This window comes from Symphalangus syndactylus, chromosome 9 (assembly GCF_028878055.3).
Source record: "Symphalangus syndactylus isolate Jambi chromosome 9, NHGRI_mSymSyn1-v2.1_pri, whole genome shotgun sequence".
NCBI lineage: Eukaryota > Metazoa > Chordata > Mammalia > Primates > Hylobatidae > Symphalangus > Symphalangus syndactylus.
Genome location: NC_072431.2, coordinates 32,490,699 through 32,508,478, shown reverse-complemented (window position 1 = coordinate 32,508,478; position 17,780 = coordinate 32,490,699). Strand labels below are relative to the sequence as shown.

General features: G+C 41.3%; 1 protein-coding gene and 1 long non-coding RNA gene across 3 annotated transcripts in view; both read left to right on the top strand.

Moving 5' to 3' along the window:
• Positions 1–293: 293 nt before the first annotated feature.
• Positions 294–12,431, top strand: LOC129489174 (uncharacterized). Its single transcript, XR_008659926.2, has 3 exons — positions 294–444; positions 9,180–9,246; positions 12,316–12,431. It is a non-coding gene; the product is annotated as an uncharacterized lncRNA (long non-coding RNA).
• A 1,129-nt stretch (positions 12,432–13,560) lies between these two features.
• The window catches only part of NOSTRIN (nitric oxide synthase trafficking), a 63,662-nt gene continuing 59,442 nt past the window's right edge, over positions 13,561–17,780 (top strand). Inside the window, exon 1 of one of the 2 annotated variants that reach the window (XM_055291890.2) lies at positions 13,561–13,914. In XM_055291890.2, coding sequence (XP_055147865.1) covers positions 13,888–13,914 — 27 coding nt within the window. In that variant the 5' untranslated portion in view covers positions 13,561–13,887. The remainder of the gene's footprint in view (positions 13,915–17,780) is intronic. The other variant, XM_055291889.2, reaches the window with a different exon arrangement.

Sequence of the window (17,780 nt, the reverse complement as noted above, 5' to 3'; positions counted from 1 at the left end):
ATCTTGAGGGCAAAGCCCTTGCCTTTTATAGCTGATCCTTATCAGCCACAGTGTCCACTACACAGCAGGTGCCCAATACATTCTTGTAGAATGAATATATATTTACAGAAAGAGGAGCTGTGAGAAGATGTCTCGGTTTTGGAAAGGAAAAATGGGTTGATTTTTACATTTTGAATTTAAGCTGATGAGAGTCCTTTCATGTAGAAATGTCTAACAAAAGTTGGAAGTAGAAGACTGAAACTGGAGGCTGTTGTGATTTTCATTGTTTTTTTTTTTTTTTTTTTTTTTTTGTCCTTGGTCTTACAGCCAGAAAGTGGTGATGCAAAGAACTTATTCCAAGCTTTGATCTTTTCTGCACTGCCTGCCAAAGCAGAACCTTGAGAAATACCCATGTTTGGGGGATGAGAGGAAGATAAATCAGCAAAGAAAATAGTGATAAGAAAGGTAAGTGGTAAGAAAAAAAAATGATGTAAATAATAACGATGACAGCCAGGCTTGGTGGCTTATACCTGTAATTCAAGCACATTGGGAGGCCAAGGCAGGAGAAATGCTTGAGCCCAGGAGTTCAAGGCTGCAGTGAGCTATGATGGTGCCACTGCACTCCAGCCTGAGTGACAGAGTGAGATCCTACCTCAAAAAAAAAAAAAAAAAAGATGATGATGACTTTTTCTTCTTCATTTTTCCGTTCCTTTCTCTTCTCTTCCTGGACTGTTCAGTCCCAAAACCTCAAATAGGACAGAGCAGGGCAGATATCTCTGCTAGGTGAGGAAATCACTGTGGCCCAGAGTGGAATGTTGGGGGCCAAATTGGGCATGGAGGTGTCTGCCCAGGAGGACAGTGCAGCTGGCAGAATCATAGCCCAAGGTGGGGGTGAAGAGGAATCCACACAAGGTGGGAGTGAGGAGTTGGAGGAGGAAGCATGAAGAATCAAAGCGCAAGCAGGATGATGAGGCTGTCCCTGCAGAGGGGCAGCCTGGCATGAGAAGCCAGAGCACGGAAAGTCAGAGTGGAAGCAGTGGGAGATGGGTTACATAGGGGAGGATTGATCAAAGGCGTTAATATATTAACAATAAGGGGAGCCAGTTTCTCACTGCTGGAAAAGGGAAGTGTAAATATGGAGGAGGAGAAAACCAAATGAACTTCGTAGTATTGGATTAAAATTTTAAGTATCCATGTATGGTTTTTAATAGGTAGATATCAAAATGAACACAGATGTAAGTGTATATCTGCATTTACATGTGAGTATGTGTGTGTATACACACACACAGATAAAAAGATAGATAGATGATAGATATTTCATAACTGTCCACCTCAGGGCCTAGAGTCAATGCCTCCTCAATAGCTCTTCCTGAGAAGACCTAGTGCCCCAGGTCTTGGTTTCTAAATCCATCCTAAACCCATTCTTCACTAAAAGGAACCAGGGATCCTTGAAGAAGTAGCTGAACCCAGAGCTGGGCGGGGAAAGCAAAGGCTGGGTGTGGAACATCTTGTTAGGCCAGAAAGCAAAGAAGTACGTAAAGAATGAAGGGAAAATGTTTTGAGGACATAGAACCAACTGAAATCTAGGATATTTTGTGCCTCAAAATTAATAAGCTGGTGTATTAGTTTGTTCTCACTCTGCTAAGGAAGACATACCCGAGACTGGGTAATGTATAAAGGAAAGAGGTTTAATAGGCTCACAGTTCCACATGGATGGTGGATGGGGAGGCCTCTTAACCATGGCAGAAGGCAAAAAGCATATCTTACGTGGCTGCAGGCAAGAGGGCTTGTATAGGGGAACTGCCCTTTATAAAACCATCAGATCTCCTGAGACTTATTCACTATCATGAGAACAGCACAAGAAGCACCTGCCCCAATAACTCAATTACCTCCCACTGGGTCCCTCCCACAACATGTGGGGATTATTACAATTCAAGGTGAGATTTGGGTGGGGACAGAGATCCAAACCATATCAGCTGCAGTGTGCCTCCTATTGATTAAACAAGCCACGAGCCCAGCCCAGATTCAAAAACAGGATATGAAGTGGAGGTGCAGTTAATTGGGAGGCTACTAGTCTAACAGGCTATCACAACCAATGCCATGGAAAACCAACTGTATTAGGAAGAGTAGAAGTTGCTAGTAACCTTGGGAAGCTGAAGCTGCTTAAAGTAGCTGGTACAAACTGAAAGTCAGAACGAGAAACAAAGGGCCTTCAAGAAGCTTTCTGAACCATTTCTGCCAGCTCTGAGCATATTTTCTGAACCAGCAGTTGGGAAAACTGGTCTCATAAAAGAGCTTATGAGAGCAGAACCACCTCACTGGGGCACCCACAGGCCGTGGGAAATGTGATGCTTTCTTAATGCTGCTGGTTTTTAGTCAGGCCACAGTGAGAAGGAACAGTCCTAACAGGCCCCCAGCCGGATTGAGTTAGCTCATTCTTGTTTTAGTCAAGCACTAAAATTTGCTAATGTTCTACTTTAAGTGCCTTCTCCAAAAACATCCCTCTTTGCCTCATGTGTTGAACCATCATTCAGTGAGAATATTTCATTGAAAATATGATTATCTTTTGTAGCAATAATAAAATGCTATGGCAACCTTGCCATAAAAGTAATAATAGTAATAAATTATAATGCATTGAAGAAAATGGGAAACTATGAGTTCATATGATAAAATTAATATATAATAAACTGAAAACGTGATGAGGAGCAAGGTGTTTGCCTAGTTTCAAGGTACGTCGCCACAAAATATTTACTAACTTCAAAGGTTAAAGTAGTGATTCTACAGTGAAGCAGCCTGGCAGACACCATCCTAATCAGGTGAACACCATCAGTAATGGGGCAAATGAAATGAGTCACGTGAATGGATGCAATAAGATCACAGGATCACTTCTGTGATATTCCTGCCAAAGATACGAAACCTGAATCTGATCATGAGCAAACATCAGATAAGCCCAAATTGAAGGACGTTACATAAAATAATTAACTGGTCATCTTCAAGTCTGTCAGTGTCAGGAAAGCCAAGGAAGGGCTAAGAACTGTTCCAGAGTGGAGACTAAAGAAACATAGTAACTGAATGCCGGGCACGATACTGAACTGGATCCTGTTGCTATGGGCAACTTAGGCAGGACAATTGGTGGAACTCAGGGTTAGATAGTAGTGATGAATCCATTTCAATTTCCTGCTTTTGATGGTTGTATTGTGGTTTTATTGGAGAACATCCTTGTTTGAAGGAAATGCACACTAAAATATTAGAAGTGAAGGAGCATTAGATTGGCAACTTATCCAGGACAAAAGGAAAAAAATCCTTGTAATGAATTTGCAATTTGTTTGTAACTTTGAGAGTATTTTTAATCAATATATTTGTTTTCAAAATCTTAATGTCCTAAGTAAAATTTTCAGATCTGTAGATGCAAAATGTTTATTTTTTTAAAATGAGGATGCCATCTGTGACTTTCAAGAGCCATAAAGTGATACAAGTGACTCAAGTTATCAAAGGAAAAATTTAGTGAAAGAAAAAAATTCATTAAGCAAAACTTCTTGAGAATTCTAAATTGTTTGGTGAGTAGTCATGTGAGTTTTGTAAGTTTTTGAATTAGAATAGTTATATTTTTTAGTGTTTTGTATGTATAAAATTATCTTTATTTTATTTTAATTTTTGAGACGGAGTCTCAGTCTGTCACCCAGGCTGGAGTGCGGTGGTGCGATCTTGGCTCACTGCAACCTCTGCCTCCCAGGTTCAAGTGATTCTCCTGCCTCAGGCTCCTGAGTAGCTGGGACTACAGGTGCTTACAACCACAACCAGCTAATTTTTTGTTCGTTTGTTTGGTTTTTTTTTTGTATTTTTAGTAGACACAGGGTTTTCACCATGTTGCTCAGGCTAGTCTGAACTCCTGACCTCAGGTGATCCACCTGCCTCGGCCTCCAAAAGTGCTGGGATTACAGGCATAAGCCAGCATATCTGGCCGTAAAATTATCTTTAATATCTTTATTCTGCAAAAAATAAAGTGATCCCAATAAGAGTAATAATAGTGAACGTTTTTTGAACAGTCGTTATGTATACTCTGCTATGAAGTATATGGTATTACTTCCATTTATATAACAGGAAACAAACTCAAAGGGGCTAAGAAATTTCTCCCAAAGTTAGCATACTAATTTGTAGTGCAGCCAACTTTTGAATTCTTCACACTCCAAAGCCTATATCATTAACTCCTATTCTTTAGTCTCTCCCATGGAGGCCATAGAGAAGGGAATTTTGAGGAAGATACGAGAAGCTTGGGCTTCATTCTAGATTCCTCCCACTCCCTCATTACTTACCCTTAATCCAGTCCATCACCCAGTCTTGCTGGTTCCGTTTTAAAACTCTACCACTGCCTCCTGGGTTAGTTAAGGCCTCACCATTTTTCTCTTGGTTCCTGGCAACAGCCTCTCCACTCTTCCTAACCCTTATCTCAGCTCTCTTTAGAGTTTCTACACTACTGTCAGAATGAATGGTCTAAAACTAAAATCTAAATATTGGCCAGGCGCTATGGCTCACAACTGTAATCCCAGCACTTTGGAAGGCTGAGGTGGGTGAATTGCTTGAGCCCAGGAGCTTTGAAACCAGCCTGGGCAATATGGTGAAACCTCATCTCTACAAAAAATAAAAAATAAATTAGCTGGGCCTGGTGGCACACACCTTTAGCTCTAACTACTTGGGAGGCTGAGGCAGGAAGATTGCTTGAGTTTGGGAGGCAGAGGTTGAAGTGAACCAAGATCGTGTCACTGCACTCCAGCCTGAGTGACAGAGTTGAGACCCTGTCTCAAAAAAGAAAACAAAACAAAATCTAAATATCACAAATGTGCATAAGTTCCTATGTGGAGAGAAGAAAGACCCTTTTGTGACGCTATTTACCTTTGGGTTAAAGTTAAAATATGGCACTGGAGTCATCTCATTATCTGGCCTCTGAGTATCTTCCAAGCCTCATGAACTATAAGGTCCCATGCAAACTGTGTGCTCAAAGCACTCTTGAGAGATTTATAATTTTCTGGATACAACAGAACAGTTTCTGTTATGTAAACACAACTGATACATGCATATCAAGTGTCAGCAAGTGTGACTATCTCTCACCAGCATTTTCTGTGTTTCCCTTAATTCCCAACTAGGCTGAGTGGGATACTTCTTTGTAATTCCCATTACATTTCTATAAAGACCTCTTCTATATCATATCTTCATAATCTGTCTATCATATCTATCATAATCTTCATAATCTATCATAGTATAATGTAACCTTCCTTCATCAAACTGCTGTCCTTGAAAGAAGGGATTGGCACTTGTTCCTCCTTGGATCTCTCGTTAATGCCTGGAACAAAGAGGGTGCTTCATAAGACATCCCAGAATGAATGAGTGAATGGATGAATACACATCAATGAATTATAAATTATGTAAAATGCTACAGAGAGGCAAAATGAAAGAACTCGTGTTTTTCAGTAGAACCATTTCAGAAGAGTTGTGAGAGGAGCTGACTTACAGGTTAAATAACTTGAGTGAGAAGACAACAGGGGATGATTTTTAATGAGTACTCAGAGGGCTGTTTGACTGAACCTAAGTTCGAGTGGACAGGGTGCCCTCAGTCTCAGGGGTGTAAAATGGCTTAAAAAATTAATATATACTTTTTTAAAAATTGATATGGGATCTCACCATGTTGCCTAGGCCGTTCTCAAACTCCTGGGCTCAAGGGATCCTCCTGCCTCAGCCTCCTGAGTAGCTGGGATTGCAGGTGTGCCACTGCACCTGGCTCTTAGTAAATACTTTTGAATAGGTAATGCAAGCACAGCATATAAAATTTCAAAAGTGCAAAAGGAAATCCAGTAAAGAGTAAAGCTCTGTCACTTCCCACGCCCATCCCCCAGCCTCTCAGTTGCTGCCACAGGAAAAAATCACAATAAATAACCATTTGGCATGCTTTTGTTTCTTCCCTAAGACTCCATCTCCATAATCTGGCAATGATTTATAGGAAATAACTATAAATCCATTACTTATAAAGTGTAGAGGGGACCAAGGTGGAAAAGGTGAATAAATCCTACTGTTGGCACTTTATTTACATATGCAAAAATGCCCAACTCATAATGTGCCCTGGAGACTAAAACAACTCTATACTAGACATTCCAGTGTACATTTAAATTGAGATTTGTAAGACTGATCATAGATGAGCTTAATGTAATTAATGGCACATAAATATTAACACAGATGACTAAGTGAAGATATAATGTAATTTGAACAAATCTGCATTTGTAAAATGTCCTTGTTCTCATGTTTTCCTTTGGAAGTTAAAGCCATAGATCATAGCTATAGGATGACTTGACTGTTAATTAGTTGTCCATTAGTCTTCATTTCCTAGGGCTTATTGTGGGAAAGTAAATTTATACTAATTTGTTTTATGCAAATTAATCTATTTGGTTTCATCTTCTTTCTCCATTAATACCTGGAGTTTTTAAATTATATGAAACTTGGACATGCATAATAAAAATTAAACCCTAGCACACTGACTATAAGACTGTTTTGCATGTATATAGTAAGTTAGTTATGACCATTTGGGCTCAGATTTAAAAATTAAGTTAATTTCAATGAAGTGTTAAGAGGCAAAAAGCTTATTTTGTGCAATTTTTACAACCACAATGTAATTAGTACAAACAGAGCATAAAAGTTACCTTAGATGCTACAAATTAGGCTGGCTATTAACAATAATAGCATCAGTGTTTGTCCCCACTGCTTCTGCCACAGTTTAAAGTACTATTAGTGCTTCTAAATTGGATAGTTTTCTTTTTTCCATCCTGGGGCTTTGGGCAAAGCCCAAAACCCTTAAAAATTTTTTTTTAAAAATATGTGCATTAAGGCAAGGCTTCAGAAATGTGTCTTTCAGCTTTGGAGAGATATGGAAATTAAGAAAACTAATCACTGCAGTGATCCCAGACTGAAAATAAGAGTAACTTCATCAGAATGAGATTGCTTCTACACTTCCCTCTGAGGGTGATTGATGGAAGTGAGGTCATGTATGGTAAACACTGCCCATGGCACTCATGTGCATGCAGTGACAACAGGGAAAGCTGCTGCTCCTCCGTCAGCTCAAACAGGCCAAGGACTAGGTGTCATCCAGGACTCAGAACTGGGAGTCGGCCTTGGGAAGACATGTTAAGTTGTGTCAAGACGTGTCACCCATGTCATAGCTAGTCCTAGGAAGAAAGCACTCTTGAAGATGTGGCCTGCTGACACCTAGCTGCTCCCACCTGACCCCTTAACCCTTGGACCCCAGCAGCCTGGCTAAGTACTCCTGCTCACTTGGTCTTCAGTACCAGTAGACCAGCTGCCCCAAGCCCAGCAGCTGTCCCTTTACGGCCATCTTGCTGTGAATATAGCAAAAATTCTCTTTGAAGTTCTTGGCAAACTTGTCAGAACTCTGCTCATTCTAGACTCCAGCTCTCCCAAACTTATTCTTAACATTAGGGCACTTTTCAATTTTATTCTCAGTCCCAGGACTCTCGTTACCTCATCTGTTTATATCTTTTAACCAACAAACCTCCAAGAAAGTTCTCTAAGTGGCCCCTTGGGATTCTTATGGAATCCTACTTCGTTTCCTGCTTGTCAAGGCCGTTTTAATCAGTGTTGGAGCCTCCCAAGTGCATTGGAGCCATTTCCCATTTTAGAGTTCCTGCCCAGAAGGTCACACTTATCTTCTGTCTCAGTGTTTTGAACTCTGCTTCCTGATAGCTGAGGATATGGGCCTACCCATAAACAATATCCCCTGCTTTGCCAAAAAAAAAGAGAAATTTGCTAATGGAGTCACTCTCTCAGTATTTAATTCAATCAAAGGAAAGCAACTATTTATTGAACATTTACTTTGCTCCAGATACTTGGCTATGAGGAGCTCACAGTACTGTGGGAGGCAGACCATTAAACTCATACTTTTCTTTCTTTCTATTTTTTTTTTTTTTTTTTTTTTTTTTTAAACAAGATCTCTCTCTGTCACCCAGGCTGGATGGAGTGTGGTGGCATGAACATGGCTTACTGCAGCCTCAATTTCCCCAGGCTCAGGTGATCCTCCCACCTCAGCCTCTGGAATAGCTGGGACTACAGGTATGTACCACCATGCCTGGCTAGTTTTTTTATTTTTTATTTTTGGTAGAGATGGGGTTTCACCAAGTTGCCCAGGCTAGTCTTGAACTCCTGGGCTCAAGCAACCCTTCTGCTACAGCCTCCCAAAGTGTTGAGATAACAGGCATGAGCCGTCACACCCAGCCTGAACTAATACTTTCAACACAATAAGATAAACAAAAGAGGTGTGTGCAATGGATAGCAGTAGTATAAAGGCAAGAGTTCACTCTCTCTGAGGAAAACAACACAAGCTAGACTTTGGAGATAAGTAAAAGTCAGCTGGGCCAACATAAAGCTAGAAGGACTTCCCACTGGAAGGGACAGCATAAGCAAAATCCTAGAGATACGAAAATAACATGTCATCATCTCTTCAGTTCTTTTTTTAAAGTTAGCATAAGTGTTATCCTTAAATTTTTTTTTTATGTGGCTGGTTGTGGTGGTTCACTCCCGTAATCCCAGCACTTTGGGAGGCCAAGACAGACGGATCGCTGGAGCTCAGGAGTGCAAGACAAGCTTGGGCAACACGGTGAGACGCTGTCTCTACCTTGTGCCTCTGTTGCCCTATGAGTATTATAAGGATCAAAATAATACATATCCACCTCAAATGATAACTGTGATGATTAAATAAGTTAATAAGTCATCCCTGAGGTCTCTCAGTATCCGCGGGGTATTGGTTTCAGGATACCCCCTCATAGCAAAATCCAAAGATATTCCAGTCCCTTAAATAAAATAGTGTCATATTTGCATATAACCTACATGCATCCTCCCATGTACTTCAAATCATCTCTAGGTAACTCATAATACCTAATGCTATGTAAATGTTATATAAATAGTCATATTTATTTGTATTTTTATTGTTTTTTTTTTTTTTTTTTTTTTTTTTTTTTTTTTTTTTTTTTGAGACGGAGTCTTTCTCTGTCTCCCAGGCTGGAGTGCAGTGGCGCGATCTCGGCTCACTGCAAGCTCCGCCTCCCGGGTTCACGCCATTCTCCTGCCTCAGCCTCCCGAGTAGCTGGGACTACAGGCGCCCGCCAACTTTTATTGTTATTTTAAAAATTATTTTCAATCCACAGATGCAGAACCCAGGGATATGGAGAGCCAATTGTATTTGTAAAACACTTAGAATGGTGCCTGACACTGGTATGTCCTTTAAATGTGGGTTTATATTACCATAAAGTATTCAACTAGGTCTCAACTGATGATGTTCATGCTGTTGCCAATTCTTTGCATGCTTTGGCTACTAAAGAAACTTCCAAGGCAAGTTTTGAATTGCCATTAGCTTCTATTACATTTGGGCTCCTTTTTCTTACTAGCTTACCAACACCCAATATTTGTTTGTGAATACTTCATAAATGTGTACTAATGTTGTTAACTCCCCTTAGAGGCAGCACAAAATGTCAAAGTTGGAGTCCAGCAGAGCAGCTTCCAGGCCAGACCCTGGAAGGGAATCCGTTGCAGGTTTTCTTTCTGCAGAGAGGCCATACCAGGAAGGCACATGCTGAGCAGAGACTGAGAAAGAAAGCAGGAAGATTACGATAGGAGAGGTCAGACAGTAAATCTAACTGGAGGCCAGGCTGGAAAGCAGCCAGAGTATGAGTGTGGGTCAGAAATTTAGGACCAGAGACAAATCTCAGAACAGAGAACTCAAAAGGACTCTTTGCGCATTAAAATTTTCAGAAAGTGTGAATGGTATACCTTCTTGGAGGAGATGCTTCGATCGATCGATTGATAGATAGACATAGATGATAGATAGATAGATAGATAGATAGATAGATAGATAGATAGATAGATAGACAGAGAGATAGAGAGACAGATAGGCAGACATAGATAGACATAGATAGATAGATAGATAGATAGATAGATAGATAGATAGATAGATAGATAGACAGATAGAGAGATAGAGAGACAGATAGGCAGACATAGATAGACAGACATAGATAGATAGATAGATAGATAGATAGATAGATAGATAGATAGATAGATACATAGATAAATAGATACATAGATAGATAGATAGTTCTTGAGAAAAGAAAAATGGCTTAGAGCAGTCTGAGCTATATGAGGTATGCAAAATTTATCAGGCCCAGAGAGGGGAGTATGGGGCTGAAGTCTTGCTCTGCCTCCTTGAACCCACGCCTGGAAGCAATCATGTAAAGGCATTTTGTTCCTGACTAGCTGCCTCATCTACTATCTTTATGGTCCTGGAATTTGTGATACACAGAACAGTGTATAGCCAGTCAATAGCTTATGTTATTTTCATGGAAATTCTTGGCAAACAACCCAGGAGCTTCCTCTTCCTCTTCTTTTCCTTTAAAAACCTACTTGTACCTGCTGCTAACCAGAGCATATACTCAGGGCCACTTGAAACTGTGCTTTTGGGTTGCAGTCCTCAAGCTTGGCCCAGGTAAATGCTCTACTTATATTAAGTTGGCCTCAGTTGTTTTTTCATTTAGGTTCACATTCTCATCAACCTGTAGGTACAAATGAGGTTGTTAATATTAACTGCAAAACTACAAGGTTCTTTGCTCCTCATACTCACATGGGAACTCAGTGTCCTCCTCCCAAAGTCCCCTTGGGCCATTTTTGGGGACTGGAGGAATTCTCACATGCTCGGGGACAAATGTGCTCACTGCAGCCTGCTCTGTCCTCCTTATCAAGATGCCTCACCTACCTGAGCCTCAGTGGCTGAAGACACCTTAGCAGGTTCTCCCTGCTGCTGCCTCCTCACAACCCATACCCAGGAGAGGTGCTTTTTGCTGTGATCCTTGGCAGAGTATGTGTACGGTGGAATGTGGGGTCAGAGGAGAGAACAGCCCTTATCCGTCTAGAGTCTTTTATGATTTAGGTCCTCTTATTTCTCTTCCTAACCCCAGTCTGCTGAGGTTCAAAACATGTCACCCCGGGCTGGGTTGGGGAGAGGGAGAGGAAGACATATACCAGCCACTTGCTCCTTGTCCTTGCTGCTTTATCTCTAGTCACTCGAGAACAAATATTAACCAGCCATTGTAGTAAATGGAATGGAAAACTAACTCCACTTGTCTGCCCCTGTCTGTCTCTATGCCCTTTGCAATGGGACACTGAGCTCCTCCTATTAAGAAGTGGAAGCTCTCCTCACCCCTTTAATCTGGGCTGGCCCATGACTGGCTTTGATCAGCTGGATGTGACTGAAATGATGGGATGTCCATTTTAAGCTGTACCTCCAGAGGCCTTGAGCTCCTCCACTCACTCTTGTGGCTCCTCTGCCATACCCTGAGAAGAGCCTGGTTAGACTACCAGCTGATGAAATACAGCCTCAGCCAACAGCTAGCTCCCAGCCAGCCCTCTGCCCAGAAAAGCCCAGATGCATGGCTCTGCCAAGCCCTGTGTAGATGACCTGCTTTTACATGAGTGAGGTCAGGGAACACCTGAAGATCCACCCAGCTAAACTATAGATTTCTGAACCAAGTAAAGTCTGTGTCATTTGAAGCCACTGGGTTTCTGTTTGTTACACAGCATTATTGTGACAAAGGATAAACGATACCAACCTATTTCTGACCTCCAAAATCAAGGCTTTTTGCACATTGAAACACTCCTCTGAGAAGCTCAACAAATAGCCAAATTCTAATTCTCAGTCTGGATTCAGCCAGGATCCCCTGCTGCCCTTACAACAGCCCGGCAGCAGACGGGAACAAGATGGAAGGATTTTAATTCAGCAGATATCTAGGAGGTCTGAGGGAAAGCTAGTCAGCCCACTGGGAATGGCACACATGGGGAGTTTGGGGATAGGAGTGCCCTACCAATCTATAATTCATACACAAAGATCACAGTAGGCTTTGTGTGACAGCATTTCTTGTGGAAACTGGCAAGGGAGGCCAATTTCCCCAGTTTGGACTCAGTTGGGACTGAAATGAAACACAGAGCAGCAAGAAAAATGGGGCAGGAATCACAGAGAAAACAGTGAGCTGTCCCAAGTCCTAGAACTGTGGCTCCACACAAGTTTATCTAAAATCTCTGAGGGCAGAGAAGCCCCCTCAAGTGGGAATTTGAGTCACATATTATTAACTTCAGTCTATATCCTGTCTCTAAATTTCTTTAAAAATAAATAGAGATGGGGTCTCGCTATGCTAACCAGGCTGGTCTTGAACTCCTGGCCTCAAGCAATCTTCCCATCTCAGCTAAGATTACAGGTGTGTGCCACTGTGCCTGACCTAAATTTCTTTTATTATACAGAGTTGCTTTGTCTAATTCCAGCCCTGTGATAGCGATCCAAGATTGTTGTAACCTCCAGTGATCAAGTTCTTTGGATAAGCAAAGAGGGAGGACATGAAGTGTGTGGAAAAGACCCCTCCTCTCCACTCTTGTTGCAAGGCAAGTTCTTTCCCTTGATTGTCCCCTGACTCTTCTACATTGTTTCTGGAAGCTTTTTTTTTTCTTTTCTTTTTTTTTTTCTTTTTTTTAGAGGCAGAGTCTCACTCTGTTGCCCAGCTTTGAACCCCTAGACCCAAGCAATCCTGACTACAGGCACAAACCACCACACCCTAATTTAAAAAAAAAGTTGTAGAGATAGGAGTCTCTTGCTATATTGCCCAGGCTGCTCTCAAACTCCTGGCCTCAGGTGACCCTCTAGGCTCGGCCTCCCAAAGTGCTTGGATTACAGGCATGAGCCACTGCAACTGGCTTATTTCTAGGGACTTTGAATGGAGCCTGCACACCAGGGGCAGATGAATGGAGGCTGAGCCAGCCAGTCAGGTGAAAACTGAATGCTTTTAAACTCTGAAGTGTTCCACTGGACTGTGTTGATGGAGCTCCTTTCAAACTGGGGCCTGCCCTTGCCTGCCAATCAAACAGAGCTGCCCACAGCCTAGCAAATGGCTGTCATACATCAATAGGCCATTCATTGGAAATCTAATGATTGGCAACTGGGACCACAGGTACAGAGAATGCAATAGACCTCAAGCTGTGGTTGAGTTCTTGTTCTGTCTATCCTTTAGAGTGATGAAAAATGAGGCCAAATCTACGCAATTTTTTCTTTACATTGAAAGCTTAGCCTCTTGATCCCGTTGGGGCTGGAGTGAGTGTGGAGTTAGGCTCAGAGAAGTGGTTAATGTACACTTTGCTCCTGATAGCTGTTTCTGAACATTCCATAGTTATAGTTCTATAGGTGTAGGTTCCTAGTTGTTTGGTATCTGGCCCTGTGGGATTTAGGGGGTGGGGGAATATGGGCTTGGTATTTGAGAGCTGGGTAAAGGAGGTGGTGGGGGGGTTGGGCTCTGGATTTCTTGGTTTGCGTATTAAAGGCGTGCTCACAGGCCAGTTGTTTGCTCTCTCTAGGAATTAGCTAACCCTCAGAGAGGCAGTCTCTCTCCAAGTCCATGAGGTCCCAAAAGGTCAAAGCATCATACAATACAGAAAATTAAAAGCATGATTAATACTGCAGGCTGAGAGGATATGTGTTCCTGCACTGTCAGACCGAGCGCCAGAATTATTGGAGACATGTTGCAGCTTCTCTGCCCTCTCTCAATGTTACGCTGTTCAGGACTCAGGATCCTGCCCTCCGAGGGTTTACAGAAGTCATTCTCACTATCTCACCCTGGCTCTCTTGACCCAGAGCAGTTCTTTACTTTCTCAGGAAACAAATGGGATGAAAGTCCAGGGCTGGGACTTCCTCCTTGGTATGTTTGACAAGGACTGACGTACTCTAGGCCTTTTGAATCCCGGAAGTCCAGGACACACCCAACCTTGATTACAGTGTCCAGAATGCTGGAGCGTAGGTGAAAGGACAAAAGCCAGACACATTTCAACATGAGGGACCCACTGACAGATTGTCCGGTGAGTAGCTCAGTGTGGTTTGTGTGCCTGCGTGTGAGGAGGGTGGAGGGTGGATTTGTATATTAATGGATTTTAACTTAAGAAATTTGAGACACTCAGAAACCAAACACATTTAGATATTGGCTGTGGTACAAAAGTTTGTGGTTTTTCTTTGGTTCAGTTTAAAAACAGAGCTTTTTCTAGGAAATGACAGGGCAGGTAATTGTCATCTTTCCTTCTCATATTCTTGGGAGAAGTTTTGAGTGAGTAAAGCCTCATATTTGGATCCAGATGGTGGCTGTTTGGAAAACATTCTTAAGACATATACCCATGGTGCCAACATCGTGTGTCGAGTGGATACAAAAACACACAGAATGTCTGCAGCCAATTTTTGGCTCTGAGAATAAAGTGAGGGAGGAGAGTTTTTGTGCTTTTTTGCCCTCATTTTTTTGAGTCAAGGATCGCAAGTCCTGCAGGAGGAAGGATAGACTCCCCCCTCTGCCTGGCCTGCAGTGGTTCTCAGACTGGTTTAGCAGCATGTTTGTTCCATGTTTGTTCGTTTTGGTAGTATTTGGAACACTACCAAAAATATGTTTGGTCGGAAGTCCGAAGACATTGTGAGGTCACTGGCAGCAATAGCAGAGATGTAATTTAGGAAATAAGAAGCAACTAAAATAAAGGGGGGAATATGCTTACTTTGAAAATAAAGTAATTAAGGAGGGTCAATGTTTTATCCCAACACATGGGGCTGAAAAGCTAAGATTGGTGACATCGTAAGCAAGAGGTTGCAGTCATCCTTCACGTATTGATAACACAAACTGTGGGGCGGCAGATAAATGGGCACTGAGATAAAGCCATAAAGAAAAAGATCAGCAGAGGATTATTGATTTCCTTTTTGTTTATTCAATGGATAAGAAAAGCACATGGTTGGAAAAGATGGAACTATAGTTACTATTGCAGAAAATCAGGTGAGCTAAATAAGATGAACTCATAAATGACTAGTAATTTTAATAATGACAACATAGTAGCCAATTCTGCCCAATTTTCCTTTTATTAAATACAAAAATAATTTGTGCTTAATGTAGAAACAAATTCCAATGATATGGTTATATATCGATTTTTAAGAGTGAAACTTCCCCCTTTAATTACTTCAATCTCAGTCTTCTCTCCACTGTTAATTATGAATAATTTTTAAAAAGTCTTTTATCATTTATTTGTCTCTCCTTGAGGTTGCTCCCTTACTAAACTGTTAAATCCTCTCCTGTCTCAACACTCCTACCTTGATGTTTTTGTGTAGGGGTGGTAGGCCAGGACAGGGATGGGGTAAGTGGCAGCAAAATCTTGGCACTAATAGTAACCAAAGAAGAAAATTAACACCAGGGGAAGGGTGCAATGGCCAGAAGACAGGGAGATGGAGGGCAACTTTAATTAAGTTTAAAAAGAGAAGAAGAAATAAATCCATAAAAAAGAAACTGAAGGCCTAACATCCTTTTTGTAGGCAGCAAAGTCAGTCTTCAGATGTGGAGAAATGTTTTCTTTCAGCAGTCCCCAAGGCAACCCATAACCACACTTCTGTGTCCGCTTAAAGCTCCACTCCCTGGCATGCTGAATAGTTCCTTGTGCTATGCTGGGCCAAGGACTCCTGTCCTTGTCTAAGACTTTGAAGGTCATCTGTATGGGCTCATTGCCACCAAAAGTATCCGGGAGTCATGGGGAGGGCGGATATCCCTTCAGCCTGGGTTTCCAAACCCTCTAAAGTCACAGAACATTTATTTATTTGCAATTGTTTCATCTTAATCAAGTGTTCAAGTTGATTTCCTGGCACATTCTTAGCTTGTACTTGGGGAACAATGCTATGTGAAGATGAATCTGCAGTTTGGGAACAAAATAAGACAAGGAAATGGATGGCAAATGAGTGCCTCATGAAACACTTAGGTAGTTTTATAAAAGAACCCAAAGCTTTAACCACCTGCAAAATGTCCCCTTCCATGAGTCCCTAGAGTTGCACAGAGCACAATTCATAAAGTCTTAGCTTAGCTACTGTTCTTAACCAGGCCCACACCAATGTACCATGTATGGAACTCAGTGGGTTCCATGAACTTCAGTGAAAAACTCTGTTTGTACTAATTTCTAACAGAAATTTAGAATTTTATTCAATCCAGAATATAGGCAACAAGCCCCAATACTACTAGTAATATCTGTGTAGTGTCTGTGACTTCGTAACCAATAAAAATCAGAAATTTTATAATAACATGACAGTTGCTGCACATATCTAGAAATATTTACATTCAACCTGACTTCAAAATGTTGGTAATACTTAAGATATATAATTTAGCATGTTAATAAAAAAGCACATAATATCATAATTTTAAAAATACACTCTAAAAATATGTAATTCATTTCTTTTGTAACCCTACGCTACTTAAAAATGTTATTCTGAATCAAATAGGTTTCATGAGACTACCAAAAGAGCTCGTGGTATGAAAAAACTTAAAAATCTCTTTTAAATCAAGCTCTAATGGGCAAAATAGACTGATAGCTGGGCCTTTCAACCTCAAAGAGCCAGGTCAGTGTTTCAGTTCAAATTGTCACCAGGGTGGCATAAGATTACCTAAATGCTGTGTAGGATTAATCTTGAGAGTGTCAGAACTTATTTGAAGAAGATATCTTTAAGATATCTTTAAAGTTCTGTTTTTGACAAGGAAAAGAATTGGCTCTGGGCCTTGATGCTTCATTGCCTATGAAGGTTTAGGTTTAGCTCTTAAACCTAAAAATATGTCTAGGGAACTCTTCTTCAAATCCATGTGCAAGAAAGGCGAGGAAGTAGGATCCAATTATCTCCAAAGGAAAGAATCCAATCATAAGAAAGTATTAATAGCACCTTCCTATCAATCACATAGAAATCAAGGACAAGTAACAAGCTCTAGCCAAATTTTTGCTTTTTACACACTCATACAGTATCCAGGAAGCGGTCTGTCAAAGCAAGTCTTCTGGGCTCCACACAGTCAGCCCCTTCCCTCATGTCATCGGCCATTGAAATGGCACCAGGCTGCTCCTCAGGTTGGTAACCTGGCTCAGAGGCCAACCTGAGCTTCCCATCTTGGTGGCTTAGCCTGGATACCAGACAATGACTGTCACTAACTCAGATAGTGTCGGTGCCATGGTCCGTAGCTCCTGGGAGAATCTGACTCACTGCAAAAATACAGAAGGAGGCTGCATATGGCATGGGTGTCCTGTGGCCCACAGCCTCCCCAGTGTGCATCAGTGAGATGTGTAACATGCCATTCCACATTTCTTGGACCTCTGTTTCCTCATTTGTAAAGTAAAAGGAGGAAAGGATGGGGTAGACTATGCTCTTTAATGTTCCATATCCCATAATCTATGACAGTCTGCCACAGGGATTCCATATACTACACAGATGGTGAACAAGTACATGGAATCCCTTCAGAGAGGGGCAGTGCTTTGAAACATCGCCCCCAGTGAATCAGAACTCACATGGTATCAGTAGCACAATGCCTGGCATAGTAAAGGCATCCAGCAAAGTTCATTGTGTTAAATTTCAGTGGAATATCATGGTTTCTTTAACACTGTGAGGATCATCACTAATCAAAAAAAATTCTTCTGTACTAGCATCAATAAAAATAAATTTTTCTATAACTTTTTCTAGAACTAAATTTAACCCTCTTAATCTTTCAAGCAGAAAGAGCAAGTAGGCCAAGCTTGATATAGGCACTTTATAATCTTTACAGGTCACCTGTCTAAACATTTCATGTGCTGATTTGCTGGATTACTAAATGTTTTTTGTAATGGCTATATTTATCAACAGAATTTGCTTACAAGTGCTGGGAAGAAACATTTTCCTAATGGCTGAATGGGAAATGTCTGTG